The 27,974-nt window shown below is 50.0% G+C and overlaps 1 protein-coding gene across 8 annotated transcripts; it reads right to left on the bottom strand.

The window, feature by feature from the left end:
- Positions 1-207: 207 nt before the first annotated feature.
- On the bottom strand, positions 208-27,951 carry PGAP4 (post-GPI attachment to proteins GalNAc transferase 4). 8 transcript variants are annotated; one of them, XM_039543962.1, is made up of 3 exons: positions 27,909-27,951; positions 20,518-20,841; positions 208-2,527 (listed from the first exon to the last, which is right to left on the bottom strand). In XM_039543962.1, exon 3 carries the CDS (start codon positions 2,400-2,402, stop codon positions 1,215-1,217), a length of 1,188 nt encoding a protein of 395 aa, XP_039399896.1. In that variant the 5' UTR covers positions 2,403-2,527; positions 20,518-20,841; positions 27,909-27,951; the 3' UTR covers positions 208-1,214. The 8 variants fall into 8 exon arrangements, with proteins under 8 accessions (XP_039399896.1, XP_039399895.1, XP_039399898.1 ...); XM_039543961.1 differs by lacking the exon at positions 27,909-27,951 and adding an exon at positions 23,340-23,386; XM_039543964.1 differs by lacking the exons at positions 20,518-20,841; positions 27,909-27,951 and adding exons at positions 17,988-18,022; positions 19,855-19,881.
- Between the last annotated feature and the right edge of the window lie 23 nt (positions 27,952-27,974).

Genomic DNA, 27,974 nt, shown 5'->3' on the forward strand with positions numbered 1-27,974 from the left:
AGCTGTGTCTATTGATAAGTGAGTTCTTGCCAGACAGGATGCTATCGAACTAAATTTCCTTTTACATCTTCTAGGCTCTTCCCTTTCTCTGGAGGTGATAGAGTGGATCACCTTCCTAACAGCCCCCGACTGCCTTATTTCAATATGACTAAACGGCCTCAGACTGTCACAGTAAGAGAAGGCCCTTACACAGACAGACAGTGATTTTTGATTCTTTCTTTTATATCTCTATAACTAGCTAAGTGATAAGAATACACCTAAATTCTTAAAGTATAGGCCTTTGCAGACAGGCCCGAATATCTGTATCCTAACATCATGGACTTTGTGTTTCAGATCCTCTGCTCCAAGGTGAAAGGAGAGCTTTGGGGGAAGGAGGCGTGTTACCCACAGAGGAGAAGACCCGGAGGTGCTGAAGCAGCATGAAACGTGTTCCCAGAACCATGTGCAGAATGTGGGGTAAGGGGCTCATTATATGCATCATGCCTCTTGTAAAGGTCTCTTCGTGTTTTTATTTGAGGAGATGAACAGATCATCGGGGTAATATATGGAGAAGTTTGGGGGAAACAAGGACTATTCTCCAGCTCCATACTTCCTCCTAGGTCAGCTTGTGCCTGATGCACTCACCCTGGCTAGCATTTCCAGTATCTTGAGACTGAGAGATATGTGACCACAGGAGTGGCAATGACTAATGTGGAGGGAATTGAGACAGGGCCATTGTAGGTAAGGAAGGACAAGGGGGGGGGGGCGCATGGGGCTAAAAAGACAAAGGAGATCTCAAACATCAGCTGATACAGCCAAACTGTCTTGGGTCTGTGATACCAGAGACTGGTTTGTTGGACAGTGCTGTAGGAGGCACATTCACATGCAAATGGCATGTGTGTGTGTGTGTGTGTGTGTGCGCGCGCGCATGCATGTGTGCGCGCACGTGCGTGTGTGTATTGGGGTCTCCCCCCAAAAATGACTAAGGATAGTAGCAAACCTTCCCCTTCCCTGAAATATTTCACCCTCCTTTCACTTCTTCATTATAAAATAAATAATGTAGCTATAGGTTTCCGTAAACTTTTTTTTAAAGTTCCTTTCCCTCCGCAAGGTGGCGTTGGTAGTTCTGAGCACAGTTGCAACTGGCATGACCTCTGGAGTCACACCTGATATGTCTGTCCAAGGACAAGGCTCCCTTGGCTCCCAGTTTTTCCATAAAGGCATTTCTCGGTGGGTCACAGTAGTTTAGGGATGTTATTTGGCCGGAGGCTGGAAAACATCCCCACGTGCCTGACCAGATTGGGCTCCACCACGTAGGCCCTCTCATCCTTGGTGCGCAACAGGGAGTAGAGTGCAGTGTCCTTGGCAAAGCCCGGACGGCAGTGCAGCTCCTGAAGGTAACCTAAGACACGGCGGGCGGAAGAGGCGGAGAACACCATGGCGGGCATGCAGCACTCGGTGACTGGCACCACGTTGTAGAGCACAGGGGCCAGCCGGCGCAGCTCCAGCAGGTAGTGGCGACCCACCAGCTCTGCTAGTGCCATGCTGTACAAGGCAAAGAACAGGACAATGGGCCAGGTAAGGCTTGGGCGGCCAGACACCCAGGAGTACGCAAAGCTCAGCAGGGGGCCCAGAAACATGCCCAGGCCGAGCCACTCCAGGATCCTCATGGGCTCTGGGTTAATATAGCGCTGAAGCCGCTCGGGATGGTACAACTTCAGGTAGAGGGCATCTTTGAGGTGTGGCTTTGAGAGCCGTTCCAACAGCAGGTGCTGCAGGAGGGGAAATATCTCCTCTTCGGGAACAGCATCGTCTTCCACCAGAAGGATGTACTCTGGATTGTAGGCCAACAGCGACTGCTCCATGCAGAATGCATAGTCCCGCTTCTCTTTCTCAAACTGGTTTACTGCGGCATCGGGGTCCTCCCAGTTTTTGTAGCGGCTGACCATGGCAAAGAAGTTACCCAACAGCTTGGCATCCTGGTGGTTGCCCGGGTCCTGCTCCACGTTACAGATAAAGACCTGGTAGCTCTGGCAGCGAGGGCCACACTGCTGGAGGAGGCGGTGGAAGCGGGAAGCTACCTGCAGGACGTAGTGGAACTCATTCCGCCTCTGCACGGTGACGATGGTGATGAGCAGCCATGGTCTGAGGGCCTTGCCACCTGAGATCTCCGAGGAGTTAGGAGTCCGCAGGTCCTCAAAGTAACGGAGGGCAGTCTGGCCATCCTCCTGGTTCTGCTTCAGGAACTCCTCGCTCATGGGGTTCAGATGCCAGCGGCGTAAGTAAAAATAGGAGTGGAGGAGCCGGTGGCAAATCAAGGGAGCCAACACGCCGAATGTCACCACAGTTAAGGTAAGGAACTGAGTAATGGGACTGGAAAAACGGCACCACTTCCCATAGAGCCGCAGTCCTCGGAGGAGCATGGCTGCTGGATACAGGGTGTGGCCCCCCTGTGCTCATGCCCCAGTTCATTCACTCCTCTGCTTCTGTTTGGAGTCGCAAGCCATCAGTGGTGCAACATAAGTGAGGCCCAACCAATGCAGCCAACCTACAGGGAAAGAAGGAAACATTTAAAAATATGCACAAATCAACCAGTATCAAAGGAAGAACTTCCAGGCCTAACAATCTGGTGAGAGCAAAAATCTGTGACGAGCTCGTGGGGAAATTAATGCCATGCCACTGAAGCAGCAGTGGGAAAAGGTCCCTGGGCATCATGCTCAATGGGTCCCATACTGGGACAGCATAAGAAATAATAGGGTGACTTACGAAGGAGCCCAGGGGTCAATCCTGAGTCGCTGAGCTCATTGGGGCTACTACATCACACGCCACGTCTAGAGAGTCCCATGAGATTGCTGGGGATTCTGATCTTGTTAGTAACATTATTATTATGGAAGCATGTAGAGGCCCCAACTGAGATTGGGACCCTACTGTATTGGGTGCTCTACATATACCTGTGTCTGCCTCAAAGAGCTTGCAATCTAAGTAGACAACTCAGTCTCAGTGGAAGAATGCATTATTAACCCTATTGTCTAGATGAGGAACTGAGGCACAGAGAAATTACATGACTTGGTCAAGGTCACAGGGTGAGTGTGTGGCAGAGCCAAGATCTAAACCCAAATCTCCAGAGTCCCAGCCCAGTGCGGTAACCAGGAGACCATACTTCTGGTCCAGATAGAAACATGTACTTCTCTTCTGTAGGTCATGATTTCACAAGTACATATGCCTGTTTTATTCTTTGCTTCTCTGGGGTGCTGTGAGGCTCAATGCATTGTGGAGTCTGATGGCAGTAAATGAATGTCTGAACCAGGCTCAGGCACATAACCATGAATCTCCCCCTCCTTCTATTAAATAATGCAATTCCGATCCCCTACTCCCAGGTTGCTCCCTCTTTCTGGGCCACTTTAAAGAGGCAGATCAAGCCTCTCAAGCTATGTCTACACTGCAGACCTTATAGCGGCACAGTTGTACCGCTGCAGCTGCACCACTGTACGGTGTCCCGTGGAGCTGCTCTACATTGGCGGGAGAGAGCTCTCCCATTGGCATAATTAAACCACCCCAGTGAGTGGCAGCAGCTATGTCAGTAGGGGAGCATCTCCCGCCAATACAGTGCTGTGCACACCGGCACTTTTGTTGGCAAAACTTACGTCGGTCAGGGGGAAAAAGTTTTACCAACAAAAGTGCTATTATAGACAAAGACTCAGGAGCAACTGGATGTATCTTCTGATTGAACAGTTAACTCAGATTTAGAATTAAGAGTTTGCATTAAACATCTGAAATCAAAGCTGAACCAACCAACCTCCTCTAACTTCCTAAAAATTAGTATTTGTCCATCTACTCTGCCCCACTCTTCTGGGCTGCCACTAGCCCACTCTTAACTGTCTCAATGCACCTAGTTTACACAAAGTTAGTGTAACCTTTGGGTGGGCTATAGTTCACTTCATTGCCCTTCTCCAGTGCCTAAAAAAACCCAACTCCCATAGAAAAGTAGCTGGAGACCCAGAGATCAGGCTCTAAGGATTTTCAGCAAGGATTGCACAGGGTCAACCTCCCCACGTTCAACTCCCAAAAGGAACTAAAGAAATGAATTTAATTAAATAAATTTGTCCAATCTTATGGTAAAGAAACAAATAATCTAATGTTTACAGCATAACATGCCTATTTTATCATTCACAGACATTACTTTCAGTTATATATAAACATAAATAAAGAAAACAAATAAATTAAAATCTGAACAGTTCAGTCCCCACAGAAACACAGTGAGAAGAAACTGAAAGTTCCCCAAAGCTTAGGTTTTGTTCACCTAAGTCTCAGTTACAGTCTTTGATTACCAAACCTATCAATCTGCTGAGTCCTTCCCTCCCCTGGCTTGTAGACACCTTCCGCTGGAATCCAGGCAGACGCTTCCACTGCTGAAATCACTGCTAGCCGGTCAGCTGACTGATTAATCAACCATTCAGTTACCGGTATAGATTTAAACAAAACCCTGTTACAAGAACATACAAAACTGAGACTAGTAAAATAGAAATGACTCTTTCCCCATTGCTACGTTTAAAGAAAAGTTGCTGAATCAGACTAGTTGAGACAATTTAACTAGAACAGTTGGGCCCAAATCAAAACCACAAAGCCTACAATTAAAATAGAGGTGGTTATTTTCCCTCCCAATGTCCCCTGGCTATAATTAGCATTGCCCGGCTTCCCCGTTGGAGGGTAACAATATCACTAACCTGCTGCAAAGTGCTCCAGAGTTAGGGACACCAGCCTGCTCCTGGCTCAGCTTCTCCCAACTCACACAGGGCCCATGGCCCCCTGCAAAGCAGCTGCCCTGCCTGCTCCCCTCACGGAGTCTGACCCCTGCAACAGGGAACCTATTGGAGCAGACCCAACACTGCCCTCCACACTCAATTCCAGAAGCTTCTGGATGTGGAGTGCTTAATCTGCCTAGCAACAGTGACCCAGACACAATTCACTCCTACCTCCCCACAGTGGGTCTCTTAAAGAGAGATCTCCCTATTAGGCACATGGGTTACATTAGCACATATAGCTGCTCAGTGCATAGCAGTAATTTTCCTTTCTAATTGTCCTTTTGACATGTCTTTATACTTTTCTTCTCTGTCCTGTAACTGGCTTTCCTTCTCCCATACTCTTCTCTTTGACTCTGCCTTTTTCCTGCTTCCTGTTAGCCTAATTCTCTGTACCACAGCTCTCTTTTCCAGTTGAGGACTTCCTGCTGGGGCTGCTGCACTGTTTGCTATCTTCTCCTCTCACCAATTGTTAAATCTCAGTTAACCTCCCAGGTCTAACTTCTGTTACTCACATTCTTGCCATGTGATGTAACTAACGTTCTGCTTGAGGCTTGATGCTGGGGGCCCTTTTGCACCCTCCTGTTAATTAGTGTTGTTCCCTCATTTGTTCAGGCCCTGCTGTGAGATGCTACAGGAGCATTGGTTTCATGGTCATCGCGCTCCCCATTACAGACAGGCTATGATACCAGTTTCCATACACACGATCTTCCTTTTTCCTCCTGGGGATGGGCACCAGAATCTTGGAGGCTGAATGACTTTGCCCAGGAAGCAGCAGTGCCCTGTGAGCAGCAGAAGGTGCTAGCTGAACTTTGATGCATAGTTTTAGAGGGGACAAGGCTTGGTAGCACTTGCCCATCCCAGAAGAAAGTGGGGTTAGAGGTGAGGATGCTGGCTGCTAGAAAGTCTGACAGGGATCGGTCAGTCACTATAGGGATGGGTCAGTTGTTACTGAGCACACAACGGGCCTAATTCTGGGGCCACGTTGTGACTCCAGCCAGCGTGATGGTCACTGGATTTGCAGTGTTTACTGTGAAGATGGTTACTTCCGGCAGCATGAACAGCACTTTGACATCCTTAGATGAAAGGCCTTATATTGGTATAAGTGCAAACTATGATGGATTTATCCCACCTCTGTTCGTTTTCTCTGGCTGTGTTTCACACCATGCTCCCTCCCGCTGTAGGATAGACAATGACATTACAGTGCTGTGTCACTCCATAACTCGTGACAGTGCATAGACCGGGAGGTGGACCTGCAGGGACTCTGGCTGATTTCTTCATTGGCGGTTCTTCCCTTCTCTGATAACCGGGTATTGTTTTATGTATAACCTATTGTGTTGAATGTATGAGCTTTGCAAGGGTATTAGAGCAGAGAGTTGTACTGCTGTTCTGCACATGGACCCAGAGTCCTCAGGGCATGAGGACCAGAAGGCCCAAGGACACTAGGGCCTTCTGAAGCTATCTTGGGCTAATTTGGTGAATGTACTGCCCCTGCTCCTCAGTTTGTCAGGCGCAGCGGTGAAGGGAGCACTTGCATGAAGGGCCGGATGCTGCAAAGCCTCACTCGCACAAGTACATGGGTGTGGGCCCATTGATATCAGCAGGGCTGCTTGTGTCTGCAAGGCCCTGCAGGATCAGGTCCCGCGTCTGTGGGTGGGGCGCACAGTCAATAGTGGCATTAACATTCTCAGAGTAGAAGGAGGAAATCAGGCTCCCTCCACCAAACAAACTGGAAGCCAGCGCTGGAGGAGCTGTGGGCCCGCAGCAAGCTGTTCTGGCTCTGTAGTTTTCAGGAACACATACTTGGGTGCTAGGTAATCCCTGTCTCAGCAGGTCCCTGCCCCCAAAGATGATCATTATCTGAGGGTGGCCTGTCTGAGGCAGGAAAGAGCAGGAAGCGGATGCCACCTGTTCTTCACCCACCTTTCAGGAAAGGCATCTTTGAACTATTTGGGAGAGAGAGGAATGCAGGACTGGCTGCCAGCTCATCAGATGCTTGGATGGAACACAGTTTGGTGAATCAGAGGTACCCTGAGACCTGTGCCCTTGCATAGGGTCTCGCTGTCTTGGATCCTTGCTATACACACACAGCCATTCATCAGAGTACCATCCCCAGATCGAAGTCACCGCAGAGATGCTTGCAATTCCCTGTCTTTCTCCTGGCCTGGAAAGTTGTGTTGTGGCTCCATCTACTGACTTCCTGTTCACATAGCAGGAGTAGAAGGGACACCGAGACATAAACAGGTGAAGAAGGAGGGGAAGCACCACAACTTGTGGGACTGGAGCACAGCCAGATGGGAGCAGAGAGGCGGTTTCCTGGGTATGTAGAGAGATGGGGGGGGGGGAACCCTGAAGTCACAGGGGCCAAGAGAACTAGACCGGCCCCATCATCTCTAGAATGGCCTGCCAAAGGTTAGCAGGCCCTTTAAGGAAAGTCAGCCTCAGCCTTACCTGTTACTTAGCAGTTACCCCCCAGCAGATCCTGATCTGGTGGCTTAATTACCAGTAATGACCCCAGCTGGGAAAGGGTCAGGGAGGACTACATAGAAAGAGGCCATGAAAGAGGAAGACAGAAATAGGCCATTGCGGAGCCAAAGAAGTGGTCAACTGGGGTGCTAGAAATGAAGGACACTCCTCCTCCCCCAGCCAGGGGGGCGCTACAATGGTGAGTGGAACCGCTTAAATAGGTAAGAATTGGAGATATACCAATCTCCTAGAACTGGAAGGGACCTTGAAAGGTCATCGAGTCCAGCCCCCTGCCTTCACTAGCAGGACCAATTTTTGCCCCAGATCCCTAAGTGGCCTCCTCAAGGATTGAACTCACAACGCTGGGTTTAGGAGGCCAATGCTCAAACCACTGAACTATGGACAGTTCCCAAAGTTCAGGGTTGTTGTAGTCCGCACTTTTTAGAGGTTGGTTCTGGTCCCACTCTCAGGCATGAACCCAGATGTAGACTCTCATTTCAGGCTCTTCTCTACTTATTAGAATGCTTCATATTTTGACATTACCCCCATTTTTCAGATGTGTTATCAATGTTCTCACTGAAATACTGTTTTTACAGTTCTCTATGTAATCTCCCTTGAGATTTTAGAGATATTTGTGGTGGACTTTAAATGCATTTTCAGTAAAATATTTATCCAGGGCATGACTGGATTTTGTAATTTTTTTAAACCCTCCCCCACGTACAATGGCTGTATGTTTTTGTTGTAACTGTGTAAATGCTTTCAGCTGATATTATTCTTATACACACTCCTGTAGAGCTTTGTATCAGTTTCAGCTTATGATAGATTTGTCTGACCGCTTAGCTGAAAAATATAACTTGACTTTGCTCGCTTTTTTAAGAACCATCAGCCCCATGACTCAACATCCTTCCAGAGATGTGGCACTGCGTACAAATCAAATCCCCTTCCTGTATTTATCGTATCCCCATTTACTCTGAACTACATTGTGCCACTCAGGCACAGCCTGAAGTCAGGGGGGAGTAAAGCATCCATACTGCCCCTGTGGTAGCTCAGAGACACCCTGCCTAGCAGGACTGCGGTTGTGCTGGGGGGTGGAGGAAGGAAGACATATGTAACACCCCTCTTCAGGGTGCAGCTGTTATATCCTTGGGGGCAGCCGGTTTAGGAAGAAATCACTTGAGGCCAGACAGCAGACAGCTAACAAAACTACCATTTTATTTACAGACACAGAGCTCACCCAACCGTCCGAAACCGGCTGGGCTATCCCCTAATAATCTAACTCAGTTGCCATAGGAACAAAAACCATGACAACCAAATACACAACATATTCCTCCCCCCCCCCCAATAAGAACATCCCCTAAATAAAACACACACTAGACTAGAGAGGGAGGGTAGACTGCCTCCATTCCCGGCTAAACCCTGGGGATTATTTTGCCCCATAACCGTGGGTTCGCCCTAGCTAAAGATCCAGCTGATGAGGAGGCCTTCTGTCTCTAGGTGGATTACGGCGAACTTCTGGTGTTGTTGCACCCGAAAGTACCATGGGCTCTGGGTCCGCAGCACGAACAGGTGAGGAGGTGGTATCAGCTCGTGCTGGGCAAAGGGGTATCTCAGCCGCTGGCAGTAATGGAGGAGAACAGTCAGAAACAGGTGATTTGTGATTCGGTGTCTCACCAGAAGTGATGAAGTCAGACCACTCAACTGCAGATGTGTTCTGAGGACTGGCATGACCTGGCAACAGCTGATCTACATGTCGCCGCCAGGTAAGATTCTCTGCAGTCCGGACTGTGTAGGAAACAGGTCCTGTTTGAGTGATGATTGTGGCAGGGACCCATTTAGCTTTGGAAGTATAATTCTGAGCCAAAACTGGCTGTCCCGGGCTAAAGGTTCGCTCTTTTGCTCTGGGTGCCCGTCTGATAACTTGATTTTGCTGCTGATGTTGCACAATTTGTCGGGGTTCAGAAGGTTTCAGCAGATCAAAGCAAGTGTGCCGCTGTCGTCCCATCATTAGAAAGGCCGGGGATGCCTTGGTCGTAGCATGAGGTGTGTTTCTGTAGGAAAGTAAGAAGGTATCCAGACGCTTTTGAATGGAGTGTTGTCCCCTTGCTGATTTCAAAGCGTGTTTCATTGTCTGCACAAATCTTTCAGCTAATCCGTTGGTGGATGGATGATATGGTGCTGACGTGATGTGGTGTATCCCGTTTGCCTTCATAAAATTTTGAAACTGCTGAGAGACGAACTGCGGTCCGTTGTCGCTCACAAGTTGTTCTGGCACACCAAAACGACTAAAGAGTCCTCGTAGTTTTTGGATAGTACTCTCTGCAGTAGTGGACTGCATTATAGAGACTTCTGGCCATTTAGAATGGGCATCTACTGCCACCAAGAACATGCTTCCTTCAAGGGGGCCAGCGAAGTCAACGTGAATACGTTGCCATGGGTTTTCAGGCCAGTCCCATGGGTGTAGGGGTGCCCACTGGGGTGCATTCCTCACACCCTAACATGACATACAAGCTTTTGCCTTCTCTTCAATAGCACTGTCCAATCCAGGCCACCAAAAATAGCTTTGTGCAATTTCCTTCATGCGCACTATTCCACAGTGACTGGAATGTAGTTGTTCTAACATCTGTGATCTCAGTGGTGGTGGAATAATGACACGTCTCCCCCACAATAAACAACCAGATTGGACCGATAACTCCGTCCTCCTGGACATGTAGGTAACAAGGTCGGGTGAGACTGGAGAGGTTTGTCGAGATTTTTCATGCATCACCAGGTCCATAACTTGGGACAATACTGGGTCAACGCGAGTTGCCTTCTTTATCTGAGTAGCAGTGATGGGTGTATTCTCTACCTGTTCAAAGTAGAAGATTTCCTTTTGGGCACTATCTTGATGTTTGACTGGCAAAGGCAACCTTGAGAGGCCATCTGCATTGCCGTGCAGAGTGGATTTCCGATATTTGATTTCATATGTGTGTGCTGAAAGTAACAATGCCCAACTTTGCATACGACTAGCAGCTAATGGGGGAATGCCTGTGTAGGGTCCAAAAATTGACGTCAGAGGTCGATGGTCTGTGAGAAGAGTAAACTTTCGCCCAAACAGGTACTGATGAAACTTCCGAATTCCAAAAACAATTCCTAATGCCTCACGTTCAATTTGGGCATAGTTAGTTTCTGCTTTGCTTAGAGTGCGTGAAGCAAAAGCAAAAGGTCTCTCTTCTCCCGAAGACATAATGTGTGACACGACTGCTCCCACTCCATAAGGGGAGTGTAGTCGGTTGCGCCAGGGCTCGACCCTCCTGGGGCAGGAAGGGAGCCACACCGACTCCTTACGCGTCTGCTGTCACCGTGGGCAGTGTAGCAGAAAACTGTATAACAAGCTCAGGCCCTAGGAAGCAGGGGCTGAGCAGCAAAACAGTTCAATAAGCTCAGGCCCTAGGAAGCAGGGGCTGAGCAGCACAACAGTTCAATAAGCTCAGGCCCTAGGAAGCAGGGGCTGAGCAGCACAACAGTTCAATAAGCTCAGGCCCTAGGAAGCAGGGGCTGAGCAGCAAAACAGTTCAGTAGGTTCAGGCCCTGGGAAGCAGGGGCTGAGGAGCAAAACTGCCACCCGTGAGTGGGGTGGCAGGGGGGACACAGGCCCGCCCACTCCACTGTGCCCCAGCCCGGGGCCCTAGCAGCGGCTATCACTGCCGCTGGTCAGTGGGGTCCTGACCGCAACACACTGACATCGGGACCTCTGCTTCTGTAGCCTGACAGGGGTCGGCTACCCCCAGGCTACTGTCCATATCCCCCTCAGGGCCTACCTCGCTGGTCGCACCAGATGCAGGCCAGTCTACCTGCATAGGCTCCTCAGGACCAGGGCTTGGTGGCAGGTCCGGCAGCTCCTCCGGGAAGTCCGGCCCGGCGCGGTCAGGCGGCTCCTCCGGGTAGCAGCAGGGACGGGGAAGCTCCGGCGGCTCCTCTTCGTACCGGGCGCGGGGGAGTTCCAGCGGCCCCTCTGGGTACCGGTCCCGGGGAAGCTCCGGGGGTTCCTCGTCGTACCGGGCGCGAGGGAGCTCCGGCCAGTCAGGGCAGCTGCCTCGGGCCCTGGAGGGTTCCCAGTCAGGAGCTCCCGCCGGCATGTCTGCTCTCGGCGGTGGCTGGCCTCTGACTGAGCTCTGGCTGCCGGCTTTTCTACTTCCTGTCCCGCCGCTTGACTTCCGGGGGGCGGGGACAGGTGGCGGTAGCTCCGCCCACTTGGGTGTCTGGGAGGGGGCTCCCTCTGCTGGGCAGGAGGGGAGCCACACCGACTCACTACAGGGAGGCATCGCAGGCCAATTGTAGGGGTAAGGATGGATCAAAGTGCATTAGAACTTCAGAATTTAGCAATGCATCCTTAGCTTTGTTAAATGCAACATCACAGGCTTCAGTCCACTTCCAGGCCTTGTTCTGCCCAAGTAGCTCATGAAGTGGTTTTAGCAGTGTGGCTAACTGTGAGATGAACTTTCCATAATAGTTCAGTAGTCCTAGAAACGAGCGCAGCTGGCTTACATTTCAAGGTGGGGGAGCCTCCACAATAGCTTTAACTTTTGCAGGGGCCTTATGAAGACCTGCAGAATCAATGATGTGTCCCAAATATTCAACAGAGGGCTTGAAGAATTCACACTTGTCTTTGCGAACTCGTAGGCCATACTCTTCCAGTCTTTGTAGGGTAGCCTCTAAATTCTTTAAGTGATCCTCTTCATTTCTTCCAGTGACCAGGATATCATCCAGATAGCACTGAACTCCTGACAAGCCACACAAGATCTGGTCCACAGCCCTCTGGAACAGGGCGGGAGCAGACGTTATTCTGAAGGGTAGGCGACAGTATCGATAAAGCCCCTTATGAGTCACAATAGTCAACAGCTCTTGGGACTTTTCATTGACGTGCATCTGTAAATATGCTTGACTCAGATCAATCTTACTGAACTTTTGTCCCCCAGCCAGGCCTGCGAAGAGGTCATCGATGCGGGGAAGCGGGTATTGCTCTGCACACAACACTGGGTTGACAGTGACTTTAAAATCACCGCAAATCCGGAGAGAGCCATCTTTCTTCACTATTGGAACGATAGGAGTGGCCCATGAGCTATGGGTAACTGGTATTAGGACTCCATTGGTGACCAGGCGCTCCAGGTCCGCTTCTGCTTTCGGCCTGATGGCATATGGCACAGTTCGGGCTTTCAGATATTTTGGTGGACTGCCAGGTTTAATGTTCAATGTCACAGTGATTCCCTTCATACTTATCAAATCATCTCCAAAAACAGCAGCATGTTTCCTTAGTATAGGGGTTAGACTGGTTTCTTCTTTAGTCATCCAGTGCACTTCTGCCCAGTTCAGTTGAATCTTCCCAAGCCAAGACCTACCCATTAAGGCTGGGTAGTTACCTCTCACCACAAACAGTGGCAATTTAGCAGCCTGTCCATTGAGCTCCACCTTAACATCAATAGTGCCCAACATGGGCACAGCTTCTCCCGTATACGTCTTCAGAACAGTTTTTGTTGCCTTAAGCGGAAGATGCTGTAGCTTTTCTTTATACACAGTCTCAGAGACCAGCGAGACGGCTGCACCGGTGTCCAGTTCCATGCATATAGGTTTGCCATCCAACAACGGGGTTACCCAGTATTCATGTGAGCCCATTGCCAAAGACAAAACATGCAGTGGCACTTCCTCTTGCGATGAGGTGTCACTTTGATCATCCTGGGTCTGCTCTAGGGTATGCAGGGTTCCTCTTTTTGTCAGCCAGACCACAGGCCTCTTTTTCTTTTGTTTACAGGCACACTCAATGTGTCCCTTTTTGCCACCGTGTCGACACACCAGGTCCTTACACCAGCATTCTGATGCCTGGTGACCCGGCTTACCACAGCGGTAACATTCTTGACTCTGCAGAGTTTTGTGGATCGGTTCTTGTGACGTTTTTTGCACCCTCGGGTATGCACCGATGTATTGCGCCTCCCTTGTAGCCAGTTCCATGGAGACAGCAATATCAACAGCCTTCTGTAATGTAAGCTGAGCCTCTGTCAGTAGGCGCTTCCGTATAGCTTCACTGTAGAGGCCACACACTAACCTGTCACACAGGGCATCATTTAACATCTCCTTAAATTCAGTGTTCTGCTAGCTTTTTTAAAATTGCTACAAATTGTACAACTGTTTCATCTTCCTTTTGGTCTCTTTTGTGGAACCTATATCTTTCAGCAATTACCAGTGGTTTGGGGGACCCCAGGATTTCCACAATGTCACTGTAAGATTTAGTCGCTGGCTTAACAGGGTGTAGTAAGCTGCGTAGCAGGGAGTAGGTTTTAACCCCTACAACACTTAAGAATATTGGCACCTTCTTCGCTTCTGTAATGTCATTTGCAATACCAAAAAGCTCAAAACGCTCAGTATACACATGCCACTGCTCTATATTCTCATCAAAAGGTTCCAGTGGCCTGGTCAGAGTAGCCATGATTTTTAGTTTCACTTTAACAGTCAGTGCAAACAAGCAGCTTTTTTGTTTGTTTGTTCTTTACCTTGACTTCTTCTTCCTTCTGTTACTGGAGCAGCACCGGACTCCCACCCTCGTCGCCACTTGTTATACCCTTGGGGGCAGCCGGTTTAGGAAGAAATCACTTGAGGCCAGACAGCAGACAGCTAACAAAACTACCATTTTATTTACAGACACAGAGCTCACCCAACCGTCCGAAACCGGCTGGGCTATCCCCTAATAATCTAACTCAGTTGCCATAGGAACAAAAACCATGACAACCAAATACACAACAGCAGCGTATTCTCCTCTGTATTGGTGTGGAGGGGTGGACAGCCATGGTTCTGCCGCCTCCATGCCTGCTCCGTGGGGAGCCCACATATGGTCACCACAACAGAGGGATTCCTTACTTCCCACTACCTGCTCATGTAAAACAAGGCCACAATCTAGTCCTTTACCATTAAATGGCACCTTGGGTAATCCCACTCTGCCACCCTAAAATGTGTTCATTGGAAAAGCTATTCTTCCATTCCCCTCCTACCATAACAAAACCTGTTCTCCAAAGTCACTGCGTTAGAGTTCCACCTGAAAGTGACCACACTTCCTGATGAGCTCTCTTTGTGAACCATATTGTTACTCCTTTTTGACCCAAGCGGCTAGCCAAAGTTTGGGGCCCTGGGCATGTTCCAGGTAGGAGTAGAAATTGGTGACAGACTGGTATTTCTCTGATGCAGTTTTGCTTATTTACACAGAATGTACAGAGTCCTGTGTCTCTGAACACAGTAGGAATCAAATAGTAAGAAACAACTTCTTTTGATAACAGAACCAAGAATAATCTTCTCCGCCTGTGCTCCTGACCCAAAAACCTGTCCTCATGCTTCTTCCAGGGTCAAACACTGTGCTATCAGCTGCTCCTTCTGCCGGTCTCTCCTAGTTTATTTTCTGTTCTGCCTACACACATGCCCACATGCAAACCACCCCAAAACAATATTCAGCAAAAGCTCCTGAGTAGGTTCACATACAGTTAAAAAAACTCAGAGTTACGCATACCTTGGGAATGGAGGTTGTTTGTAACTCTGAACAAAACATTATGGTTGTTCTTTCAAAAGTTTACAACTGAAAATTGTCTTAATACAGCTTTGAAACTTTACTATGCAGAAGAAAACCATCTTAATTTAAATGAAACTAGCACAGAAAGTTTCCTTACCTTGTCAAATCTTTTTTTTTAACCCCCCCCCTTTTATTTAATAGTTTACATTTAACACAGTACTGTACTGTATTTGGGTTTTTTTGTGTTGTTGTTTGTGGGTTGTTTGTTTTGGTTTTTGTCATTGCTACTGTCCAAATGAGGTGTGTGGCTGACTGGTCACTTTTGTAACTCTGGTGTTCATAACTCTGAGGTTCTACTGTACTCCTTTTGTCTTAGGTGAGTGCTTTGCCTTACTGTTACGTTAACTGAAGGCTATATTCACACCTATCAAACTTAGTGAGGTTTTAACTCTACTTAAACAAGGTTTCACCCAGCCCATAATATGTAAAGCCTCAGGATAAAAGGTGTGATGGAAATATCAGCTGTTAGGATTACAGAGGTGTGTAGCAATGTGTGGTTGTCTCATGGGAAAGTCTGACTTGTGCCCTGCTCCTGCAATTACACCCATGTGAGCAGAATCTTGCATCTCCACCAAGCCCCCGGGCATCACAGGAGATTCAAGGTCCACCTACATGGGATTCAATTGCAGGCTCAGGGCCTAGCAGCCCTAACTACTAGCCCACTTTGCTAGAGACAGATGAGTTCTGGCTGTGGGGTGATGTTTTTAGTGTGGGAATTTAAGCAGAAGTCAGGTAGTTAAAACCCATTGAAATATACAGAACTTTTAGAGGTAAACAGTTGCAGCTACACCTGCAAAGTCCCTGCTGGCAGACCAGCTTAAACCCATAAGAAAAATAGAGAGTTCCCTTTGTTCTCTCTCCCACTTCATGTACCACTTTACACCATCAGCTAGCTCAGAGGTGAGCAAACTACGATCCGCAGGCCACATCCGGCCTGCGGGACCCTCCTGCCTGGCCCTGAGCTCCTGGCCCAGGAGGCTACCCCGTGCTGTTCCCCCTCCCACAAAGCCTCAGCTCGCCCCACCACCAGCACAATGCTCTGAGCTGTGGGCTGCGAGCTTTTGCCAGGCAGCGCAGCCGCAGAGCCACGGCCTGACCCACTGCTCTGTGCTGCGTGATGTCGTGGCTGGGTCCAGCTGGGTGGCACGGCTGCCTGTCCTGGTGCTCCAGGCAGGGCAGTAAGGGAGCAGGGGAGTTTGGGAGGAGAGTTAGGGGGAGGGAGGTGGATAGGGGTTGGGGCAGTCAGAGGGAAGGGAACAGGGGGGTTGAATGGGGTCAGGGGGGCAGTCAGGAAGGAGAGAGGGGTTAGATGGGGCGGCAGGGGGCAGTCAGGGGCAGGAGTTCTGGGGGCAGTCAGGGAGAAGGGGTGGTTGGATGGGGCAGGGGTCCCCAGGGAGTAGTCAGGAAGGAGGGGGGTGTTGGATGGGGTGGTGGGAGGTCCAGGGGCTGTCAGGAGACAGGGAACAGGGGGGTAGATGGGGCAGGAGTCCTGGGGGGCCATCAGGGGACATGGAGCGGGGGGGGTGTGGATGGGGCAAGAGTCCTGGGGGGGGCCATCGGGGGCGAGAAGCAGGAGGGGTCGAATAGGGGGCGGGACCGGGCCACGGCTGGCTGTTTGAGGAGGCATAGCCTCCCCTAACCAGCCCTCCATACAATTTTGGAAATCGGATGTGACCCTAGGCCAAAAAGTTTGCCCGCCCCTGAGCTAGGTATATTACAGGGGTTTCAAGTTCTGCTGGATCCTTGGGTCTCAAGCATTGCTAGAGATAAGATACTGGACTATGAGGACTACTGGTCTGACCTAGTATAGCAACTCCCACCCTAAATTCCAATAGGTTGGAGATTAGTCAGGAGAGATCATTTTCGGGCCAGACTTTCTGAAGAGCTCAGCACCCAATTGCTCCCACTGAGAGTAATGGTATCTGTTGGGTGCTATGCACTCATGAAAAATCTGGCCATTTAGGCATCTAAATTAAGTGACAACTAAGCTGTTATAACAAATTAGGCCTTCACTGCAAAACTCTGTTTACAAATACAAGAACTAAAATATCTCTGAGGCAGCAGCACTCTATCTTAGCTAGAGACTGGTCAGTTAAATGTGGCCTGTGAATGACTGCTATCAGCTGTCACCCTGCTTTCTGTTCCTCACCATCCACTTCAACCACGCTTGAAAATGGTTGTCATGCTGATGTAGACAAACCTAAAGCATGACTGACCCCTGCTAGAGTTAGCGATTGGCCAGACTGGCTTATAGCAGGTGTTGAACTTGTTTGGCTTGGTCTGCAACAGTGGGACAGTAATTTTCCACACCGGTCAGAAAGGGCCGTGCTTTGTCCAAGCTGGCTTTGTTTTTTAGCCTAGACAAGTGCATGGAGATTGACGGAGAAGAATTAAACCTTGTTTCCTCTATTTGAACAGGCTTACTGAAAGAGAGTCCCGAAAAAGGCAGGTGAAACCAGAGTCAAGCTGTTAAATAAGTGAGAGTAAATGGGTGTGGTAGCCAGAGGTTACCCTTACAATTTGCCCTGAGTAAACTATGCCATCCCAGGAGCAGCCCAACCACCGAATTATGACTCAGGGCTAGTCTACACTTACCTGCCGGGTCGACGCGGTGAGTTCGACTTCTCGGAGTTCGAACTATCGCGTCTAATCTGGACGCGATAGTTCGAACTCCCCACGTGCTCCGGTACTCCACCACTGCAAACGGCGGTGGCGGAGTCGACCTTGGAGCCGTGGACTTCGATTCCGCGGCGTCTGGACGGGTGAGTAGTTCGAACTAGGGTACTTCGAATTCAGCTACGCTATTCACGTAGCTGAATTTGCGTACCCTAGTTCGACCTCCCTTCTTAGTGTGGACCAGCCCTCAGTTATAGTTCCTTCCCCGTTGCTGCCTTTGCTTCAGGGGTGAAGTTAATCTGCTTTGCTGTTGGCCAAAAAGCTCCTCAATACTGACTTAGCTCTGCTGATTAGCACATTGGAGGCAGTGGGGCTCTGACTCTCCATCCCAAAGGGCTGGTGCTCCAGCTCTCAGTGCCCCATAATGTCCCACTTCAGTTGGTGTAAACGCACCTGGTGAGGATGCATACTGCCAACAGAAGGAGCATAGTGTGGACACGAAGAACTGATTTAATTACTGCGGTGGCTGTAGGTCGACCTACCTTAAGTCGACTTAATTTTGTAGTGTAGACATGTCCTGAATAAAAAGAATACAAGGACTTTTCATTAGAGATGGCCTGGGAACTTCCCCAAGTCTGGAACATGGAGGTTGATATGGGCTCATCTCTACTTTTAATATAAATACAGATGCACCTTTTATTCTCAAATCACATATGGATGCCCTCCTATCATTTGCTCTGCACTACAGGAATTTCAGACCTACAGGTGGCTTCCTCTTCCTGGTGTTATCATCGTCGTTTGTATGATGTAGCAACTAGAGGCCCCGACTGAGATCGGAGCCCCCTTGTATTAGGCACTGTACGTAAATATAGGAAGAGACAAGCCCTGCCCTGAAAAGCTTCCTGCCTAAATAGACAAAACCTGACAGACAAAAGGTAGGAGGAGAATCAGAAGGGTGTAGTGACTTGTCCAGGATCACACAAGGTGAAGAGCTGTTCCTACCTCCCTACACCCTGGGCATTTAACACTCACTACTAGCAAAACCTCTGCATTAGCCACATGCATGGCAGTACAACTCCCCATTCCCCTGCCTTGAGTGGTTGGGCTGGGGGGCAAAACAGTAGAATGGGGTCATCACTGCACCACTCAGGAAATGCTGCACCCAGGGGTGAAAGTAAGCTAAAGGACTTACTGGTACGCAGGAGTCCTGAGCAGGGGCGTGGCCTCAACCAGAAGAGGCGGGGCCTTTAAATCAAGATTTAAAGGCCCCAGGGCTCCGGCTGTGGCTGGGAGCCCCGGGGCCTTTAAATCACCCCCAGAGCTACCAGCTGCAGAGACTGCTGGGAGGCCCAGGGTCGATTTAAAGGGCCTGGAGCTCTGGCCGCCGCTACAGCGGCAGGGAGCCCCAGGCCCTTTAAATCGCTGCCCGAGCCCCACTGCTGGAGTCCTGGGGTAGCGGCGGCAGAGCTCCAGCGGTGATTTAAAGGGTCTGGGGCTTTGGCCTCTGCAGGGAGCCCCAGGCCCTTTAAATCGCCAGCCTGGGGAAGTTTACTGGCTTACTTTCACCTCTGGCTGCACCTTTATTGCCTCTCAGTTATCTAAAAACAGCCTCAGGCACACACTTCCTTGTGATCAAAGGCCGTTGCTGATAAGTCTGAAAGCTTCCAGTCAGGACAGATCAGCAGCACAGTACAAATGTAGCAGGTGTGAACCAAAGGATCCAGATTCCAGCCAGTGTTCAGAGGCAAACATTAGTCACCTATTTTGAATGAGACAGTTGAAAATCTTAAGCAGCATTAGGTCATTTTCTTTGTACTCAACTCAGAAGGATTCAGAGCTCTGTGGGCAGCCTTTCCCTGAGTATAAAACAAACCATGTGCCACCCCTGCCACCCTGCAAGAAGTGACAGCAAACATGATGCCATCCCTACAGCTAGTAAGGGAGGGTGAATGGGAAAAATAGAGCAGCTGGAAAATACATTGTGCACACACATATTTTACACATTTGAGAGGCAACAAAGCAGCAGGCTTTGACTAATGGTAAAGTGGACCAGCTTGTTCCCCTGTTCTCCCAGCAAATGCTAGTTGAGGTGTTGAACTACTGTGCATTTATGGCAGTTCAGAAGTTGTGCATGAAGCCATCTTCCCAGTGACTTTAGAGAGAGACCTCACCAATAGTCCTGGTTACAGATATTCCCCCCACCCACCTCCCCCCACACCCTGTTACTAAGAATATACCCTATGTTTTACCATACAATCACTGTGGTTGCAAACTTCCTATGCAACCATTTTTAAACATCTCATACTTCAGCCCTTGTTTTTCCCAGTGCTTCCTTCTCCTTCTGGAGCGTTGCCAGGTAGCATGATGTGACCCTTAAAGCACTGATCGCTTGGGATTAATGGCAGTTACCTTGGTGATGATGGTCAAAGAGGAGGGAGTGTCAGCTGAGCTGATTCTTGCCCTCACCCCTTCCCCGCCTCTCCCAAGGCAACGGCGCCACCGATGTTATTTAGATGCCAACAGGCAGAAAGCTCCTTGCACGGATGTTGTACTAGGAAATTCGGGCTACGTTCACTCAGACTGATTTAAGGAATCGTTTTGGGAAGCTGTCACTTGTTCCTTACAATAGATCTTCATTACATTTTCATCCAGAAAGCTTGTTCTTCTATGCCCTGACCACGATCCATTTCCCCTGCTTTATTACACCACTCCTGGCCACCAACCTTCTAGCAAGCACAAACCATCCATCTTGTCCCTGCAGGGGCTTCCACAGCTCCTCTTCCCCTGCCCTAGTGATCAGGACGCACTGCAGTTCATTCCCAGAACGATAGTCCCTCTCTCTATATATCTTAATTCAAGGAAAGCAGCTTTTTTGCAACCATTAAGTTTCTGACTCCCCCTTTCCCCCAACCCTCCGCTAATATCTCCCCCACAGGAGCCGTACAGCTGGCAGGAGCAAAACAGAATGTTTTCAGACTAGGCAGTGTGCCTTTCATCTGAGAAATCAATGGTCCTTTGAGATCATTAAGCCTCCTGGCACCCCTGTATAAAAACAACAAAAATCAAACTCACCATAGCAGCAAAAGCCATAACGGAAAAATAGCACAGAAGCTGGGCTGGAAAATACAGGAAGAAGGAATTATCCGTTTTCCCATCTGGATTCTTGCCCAGCACGTAGAGAAGGAAAGAGCTAGTAATCCCGAAAACCTGAGCCGCTGGCTTTATGTAAATCCTGGGTGTCTCCGCTTTCCTTTCCAATGTTCCCTAGCAGCACAGGATTCCACCCTCCATGCTTCTTGCCTCTGCTATCCATTTTATCTTGTTGCTCACTTCTCGCCTGCAGTTTCCCTCCTCCTTCTCTCTCTCAGGCCAGGAGGGTGGGATTAAACAAGGCACCTAAAACCAAACATGACCACACGAGACAGAGAGAGAGAGGGGGCAGAGAGAGAGAGAGACCAAAAACGAAAGAGAAAGAATGAGAGGAAAAATAACTAAGACAAATGTCAACAAAGCCAAGGACTGAGCTCCTGTTGCAGCTAGACTCACTGGATTTCTGCTATGGTCCATTAACATTCCAGTAGGACTAATGAAATGTTAACCCCTTCACTGCTGGAGACAGCTGCAATTCCCTGTTCTGGCTGGTAATCCAGTCAGATTACCCCCTACTTGCCCTTTGCCTACTCTGGACAGGATTTCAAGTACACTGATCATTCCCTGGCTGTTTAAAAGCTCCTTCCTCCACCTGATCCTTTATGACATAACCCTGTTGCTCTTCTGTCATGCACCATGTTACCACTATATTCTCCGGAATAAATGTCTTTCTTGATTTATGCAGTGTTGTTGTAGCTGTGTCCGTCCGAGGATATTAGAGAGACTGTGTGGGTGAGGTAAAATCTTATTGGGCCAACTTCTGTTGGTGAGAGAGACAAGAATTAGGCCTTGTCTACACTATAGTATTTTATTGATGTAAATTATGCCAATGTACAGTTGTAATTAAACCGCTGGGGTGTGTGTGTTCTGTGTGGGGGGGGGTATGGGAGAGAGAGAACCAGTGTATGTGCTGGGGGGAGAGTGAGTGTAGTGTAGACGAGGCCTTAGAGCGGTGGCTTTCAAACCATGGGTCATGACACAGAACTGGGGACTTAAAAATCCTGTAGGCAATGCTGCCCGGCTAAGGCAGAATAGGGCCTGGCCGCTTTCGGGGCACAGCACGGTCTGTGTTACCAGGATAGGCGAGAAGCCTGCCTCTGCACCCCGGCTGCATTGCTGAGTGGGAGATGCCAGAGGTAAGCCCGCGCCCCAACCCTCTGCCCCAGCCCTGAGCCCCCCCCAAACCCAGAGCCCCTTCCTGCACCCCAAACCCCTCATCCTCAGCCCCACCCCAGAGCCTGCACCCCCAGCGCAGAGTCCTGGACCCCCTCCTGCACCCCAACCCCCTGCCCCAGCCCAGAGCCCCCTCCCACACCCCAAACCCCTCATTCCTGGCCCCACCCCTGAGCCTGCACCCCCAGCACAGAGCCCTGACCCCCTTCCCGCACCCCAAACCCCTTATCCCCAGCTCCGCTGGGTCGTGGGCATCAACAATTTTCTTCAACTGAGTCACCAGAAAAAAAGCTTGAAAACCACTGCCTTAGAGTTTACACAGCACTTTTCTTCAGGTCCGGGAAATGTGCACAGAGCCAGGAGCGGCAGGTTTGTATAATTTCTGGTGGTGCCCAGAATCGGTCTAAGTTGTGCCCCTCCCCCCCAGGGGTCAGGGAGGAAGTTTGGGTATGGTAGGGGGGAGGGGTTGGGCTCTGGGTTGGGGCAGGGGGTTGAGGTCTGGGCTGGGGCAGGCAGTTGGGGTGCAGGGGATGGGCTCTGGGAGGGAGTTGGGGTGCAGGATCTGGCCTGGGGCAGGGGTTGGGATGCGGGAGGGAGTCTGGGGGGCAGGCTCCGGGCGGGAGTTTGGGTGTGGGGTCTGGGCTGGGGGTTGGGGTGCTGGAGGGAGCTCAAGGCTGGTGTACAGAGGGGTGAGGGCTCTGGCTAGGGACATGGGTTCTGGAGTGGGGAGGGGCTGGGGATGAGGAGTTTGGGGTGCCGGCAGGCTGCCCCTGGCTGAGGCCAGAGAGGAGGACTCCCCCCAGGCCCCCCACCACCACTGGTAGCAGCGAGCTCTGGGGGAGGGACCCCTCTCTTCCCCCCAGGGCCGGTGCAACCATTAAGGCGACCTAGGCGGTCGCCTAGGGCGCTAGGATTTGAGGGGCGGCATTTTCTTCAGCAGCAACCACGGCGGACGGATCTTCGGCCGCCCCGGTCACTACCAGCATTTAGGCGGAGGGAGCTGGGGCAGGGGAGCATGGGAAGGGCCACCTGCAGCAAGTAAGGGGGAGGGGTGTGACACGCAGGGGAACTTCCCACCCCAGCTCACCCCTGCCCTGCCTCGCCTCCTCCCCGAGCCGCGCCGTGGCCGCTTCACTTCTCCTGCCTCACAGGCTTGTGGTGCCTAAGCTGATTGGGGGGTGGGGAGCTGCTGCAGGGGGAGGTGCCTCAGGGCGGAGGGGGGGAGCTGCCGCGGGGGGGCCCTCAGGGACGGGAGAGGGCGCAAGGTGGAAGTTTTGCCTAGGGCGTGAAACATCCTTGCACCGGCCGTGCTTTCCCCCCCAGCAGCACACTCACCCTGCACCACTGGTACTGCATGTGCTCCTAGGGCTCCTCTCAGGTCCAGGAAGCCCCCTCACTTCCCCTGTGGTGGGTGCGGGGAGGAGGGGGGCGGCTGCCATCCTGTATGACCTCCTCCCCTGCTGCTATCCCTCACCGTAGCCTCACTGGGGGTGGGAGTGGGGCTGCCCCTTGCCCAGCATGGGACAGGAGCAGTGGCTGGGGGCAGGCAGATCACGGGGTCAGACACTCACCAAAGCCCCAGCAGCTACTCAGGCGAGTGAGGTCCAGACATCTCCCGACTAGAAATCTGAGTGTCACCTCCCGGTAGTAGCCGTGGAGGGAAGGGCTGCTAATCATGTGTGCGCCTCCTCCCCACCACAGGTGCAGCAGCTGCCTCAGCCAGCCACTCACGCTGGTCTTGGGCTGTAGCCTCGCCTTAGGCAGCAGCAGCCGGAAGCGCACGCGAGGGAGAGCAGCTCAGAGTGGCAGGGCAGCCGCCCGCTTTCAATCAGGCAGCAACACTCTGGGGCCCCAGGAGGGTGGCAAGTGGGGGATGCTCCTGGAGCGTAACAGACAGGGCCGGGGGAGAGACTCCGCTCCAGACATTCCTGGCCCTGAATATTCCTGGAGCCCGGGCCCCTGCGCAGAGTGTCACAGCTAAATACAAGGTGGAATGGATTGTTTAGCATAAATTAACACGTCTCCAGTCATCATAAGGGGGGCAGGGGGGGGGGATGGGGGTTAGGTGTTAGTTTTTGTTGCAATATAATAAAAATCTAGTGTCTCTATTCAGTCCATGATTTCTAGTGTCTAGCAAAGTTATGAATTTAATCTCCCACACTTGTCATTTGAAAGTGTTGTACAGGTTTCCTGGAGAGAGGAGTGAGGAGATAGGGAGTGATTGTGAGTGCTTGTGGTTTACCTACAGGGAGGGTTGTATTTTTTTTTTTGTTTTTCTTTTCTCTCTGTTCATTTCATTCACTGTTCATTGTCTCACATCATTGTCTGGTTTCACCCATTGGGGTTACATTAGCACAGGCAGAGCACTAGTTGGGATGCTGAGGGTTAGGATAGTGAGGTCCAGAAAGAGAGTGTGTTGTGTTGATTGGATATCTGGATGTTGGTATTGTTTGCGTTGTGTTGCACCTGTTGTTTGTTGCTGTTGTTTGTGGTGTGTTGGTGTGTCCTAGGTTGGTTGGAGCTTGCTTGAGATGATGATGAGCCTCCAACCTCAGATGCGTACCACAGACAGGAACCCGGGGTATCCTCAAACAACTACAACTCATACTCGATGGGGATCCCCTCCTGAAAGAAATCTTTCCTGAACCCCCTCTTCTGGCCTTCAAACAGCCCCCCCCCCCGCTTCTCCAAGCTCATATTATTTAACAATTTACAGAGTTTTCAGCTACTGTTCCTTTGAAAGATGTGGTCGAAAACAAAGTTCAGTTTTGCTATATCCCAAGTATACCTCTGTGATTCTGTCTCTATAGGGAAATTTCTGCAGAAATTTTTAGTGCTTGATCTAGCACAGAAGAGAATGGCTGTATATTTGGGTTAAATTATTTTCATGCTGCTGGCCAGCCTGTGAACTCGCCTGTTGCTAGAAAAATTCTGCAAATACAGCAAAAATAATGTGTGTATTTCCCTTTAGTACACCACATGCTGTTTAATGGAGGTATTGTTTTAGGGTTATCCAGTCACATGATCAGAAAACTCTAGCCAGGATGCACTCATCTCATATACATGAATTTTATTGCTCCATTTATATTGTTCGAGCCAAGGAGCATTATAGGCAGAGGTAATTAAATTATACATGCCTAAAATCCTCCTTTACTGTAGTTTCCAAAAATATATCCATATATGCCAAAACTTCCTGTTGCTGAGTTAATGCCAGGAACAGCCTGAAAGGAACTGCAGCATTCAAGGTGAAGATGCAGTTGAGTAGCATTGATTGTGTTTTGGTTCCTATAGAGATCTGTTCTCCCAGGAAATGGTGCAGTCACCACACGGTTGATTTTTGGATCAGACAGCCTGAGCCTCCTTTATTTTATACGAGCATATATGCAAGGAGAGTCAGCATGGCCCCATGCAAGGTGGCAAGCTGCTCATAACTTGTTATAATTTGTCCAGTAAAATTAGGTTCACAATCACTGTTGCTACTCACCCAACCCTGAGCCTATGGGCAAATCCTCCACCAGAAACCCATGATAGAGATTTCAAAAGGCCTCTTACTTTTCAAATGGGCCCTGGGTCTGGTGGGAGATTGCCCGCAGTCCTCCGGTCTGGGGAAGTCATCTGTGGATCCCAGACGAGCCCTCAAATTGTTGTGGAAAATTGACCACACGATTGATTTGGGATCAGACAGCACATCCCCCTCCCTGGGGATCCTTTTGTAAATATTCAGATTGATTTTATTCAAATGTTGTTTAAATGTTGTAATTGTAAGTATGTGTTAGTTTTAGTAATGTATTTCCTTGTAAAAAGGCAAATGCCAAAACTGTTGTAAAACTTTGGCATACCTGTGAGTAGCAACAGTGATTGTGAACCTAATTTTACTGGACAAATTATAACAAGTTATGAGCAGCTTACCACCTTGCATGAGGCCATGTTGACTCTCCTTGCATATATGCTCGTATAAAATAAAGGAGCCTCAGGCTGTCTGATCCAAAATCAACCGTGTGGTCAATTTTCCACAACAACAGGTTGAAGAAGAACACATTGCCTCTGGAGTGGAAGGTGGTGAAGTTTGTGATGGTCCTTCGTTCCTATGGATATTCATGCCACAGCCTCAAACCCACTCCCAAGAAAGTTCTGTCTCCTGCACAGACAAGCTATCTGCTTACTTGATTATTTCAGTGGGAGCTGAGGATTCTCAGTACCTCATGGGATGGCAGAATGTAACTACCAGAATGAGATTCGGGAGGCAGATGTAATTTAATTAATTGGAATTTGTCTAGCCCATAAGTGTTAACATCCTTATTCTAACACAAAGAGCCAAGTGGTCTTTAATGAGATCTGCCTACTATATAACAGCAGTTAAAAAAGCTTCTTTGTCTTCTGAATGCAATATAGACTGTATTATAATCACATTATACTGAACAATGATACACTCTCTTCTGGAGTGCTAGGTTTGTCTCTCTTTAAGAAAGGCATACAACTCAGACTGAAAAGGTCCAGACAATGTCAATGAAGATGGGTTAAGTGGGTCTTTGACATGAGGCACTGTGAAAACTAGGATTAGTTAGCTTTGAAAGAAGAAGAGGTAGAGGACATCACTGAAATACAGTATTTACGATTTTGAAAGTTATAGTAAAAACTGATCCGCCCCCTTACTCTTATATGATCCCATAATAATAATTTTAAAAGTTTGGTTCTTAATGGAGTTAGCAGGGCCGCCCAGAGGATTCCGGGGGCCCGGGATCTTCGGCGGCGGAGGGCCCTTCCGTTCCGGGACCCGCCGCCGAAGTGCCCCGAAGACCCGCGGCGGGCCCCCCCGCCGCCGAATTACCGCCGAAGCGGGACCCGCCGCCGAAGTGCAGCCCAGTCTTCGGCGGTAATTCAGCAGCGGGGGGCCCCGCCACGGGTCTTCGGGGCACTTCGGTGGCGGGTCCCGGAAGGAAAGGGCCCCCCGCTGCCGAATTACCGCCAAAGACCGAGCTGAACTCGGTGGCGGGTCCCGCTCCGTCTTCGGCGGTAATTCGCCGGCGGGGGGTCCTTCCGCTCCGGGGCGGAAGGACCCGCCGCCGGCGAAGACCGGGGGCAAAAGAAGCTCCTGCGCCCGACCCCGCAAGAGTTTTCCGGGCCCCCTAGAGCGAGTGAAGGACCAGGGGCCCTGAAAAACTCTGGTGGGGGCCCCTGTGGGGCTCGGGGCCTGGGGCAAATTGCCCCTCTTGCCCCCTCTCTGGGCGGCCCTGGGAGTTAGTGGCAAAACATGTGATCAGCTGATGGAATTTGCCATTGCAGGAAATCAGAGTGAAATGCTATAGCTGGATTTTAACAAAGGCTGGATAATGTTATGGCCATTAATAACATGCATGATAAAATAAGGATAATCAAAATTCAAGCGCTAGTGGCTAGGTGTGCTGTGCGGATTGAGGTTTGTCTTCCTCTGAAATAATAGGCATAGGCCTGAGAGAGAGAGGAACTAGATTTAAAAATCTGATAGCTCAATTTTCTAAGTCACATCCTATATTCTAGTTACCTGCAGTAATATTAGCACTTTCATGTTCAATTCCCTGCACAACCATTAATTAATCCTCACAACATTCCTGTCATGTCTGTTAATGCATCACTATGGATGTGGGAAACTAAGCCAGAGAGGTGAACTAATTTGCCCCAGTCACAGAACAATTGCAGGCTGATCTTATGTTTCCTACTGCGGACCTCTGGCCCCTGCACATTTGCATCACAAATTATCAACATGCAGGGTAGCATCTCTAGGCATGCAGTGCCTGCTAGCATGACGCTGGCCCATGGCTTCAATACTGACTCAGAGGGAAATCTGCCACCTGCTGAATTGTATCGCACAGTGCAACTTAATTCTCCCTCCATAAATGGTAAAAGAAATGTGCTGCCACCAAATTAACCCCGTAGTTACAACCCTTCTACCCGCCCCGCCATGTGTCTCCCCCTTCCCCTTGGTTTGGCAGTTTCACTCCCACACCGCTGCAGGGCTAGTGGCCATGGAACAGGAGGAACATAGACCAAGATCCCCCAAGGCATTCAGGCTCCTCGCGTCCACTGGTTTCAGCGGAAGTGAGGCGTCTAAATGCATGAGAGGATCTGGGCCATGGGGTCAAACCTGGCCCCGTTCTTCCCACCTCCTGCTGCGGAGCCTCTCCTTTGCCCCATCCACGGCTTTACTCTTCCCCTCGCCCAGCCACTTC

Source organism: Mauremys reevesii, linkage group 6, assembly GCF_016161935.1.
Source record: "Mauremys reevesii isolate NIE-2019 linkage group 6, ASM1616193v1, whole genome shotgun sequence".
Classification (NCBI taxonomy): Eukaryota; Metazoa; Chordata; order Testudines; family Geoemydidae; genus Mauremys; species Mauremys reevesii.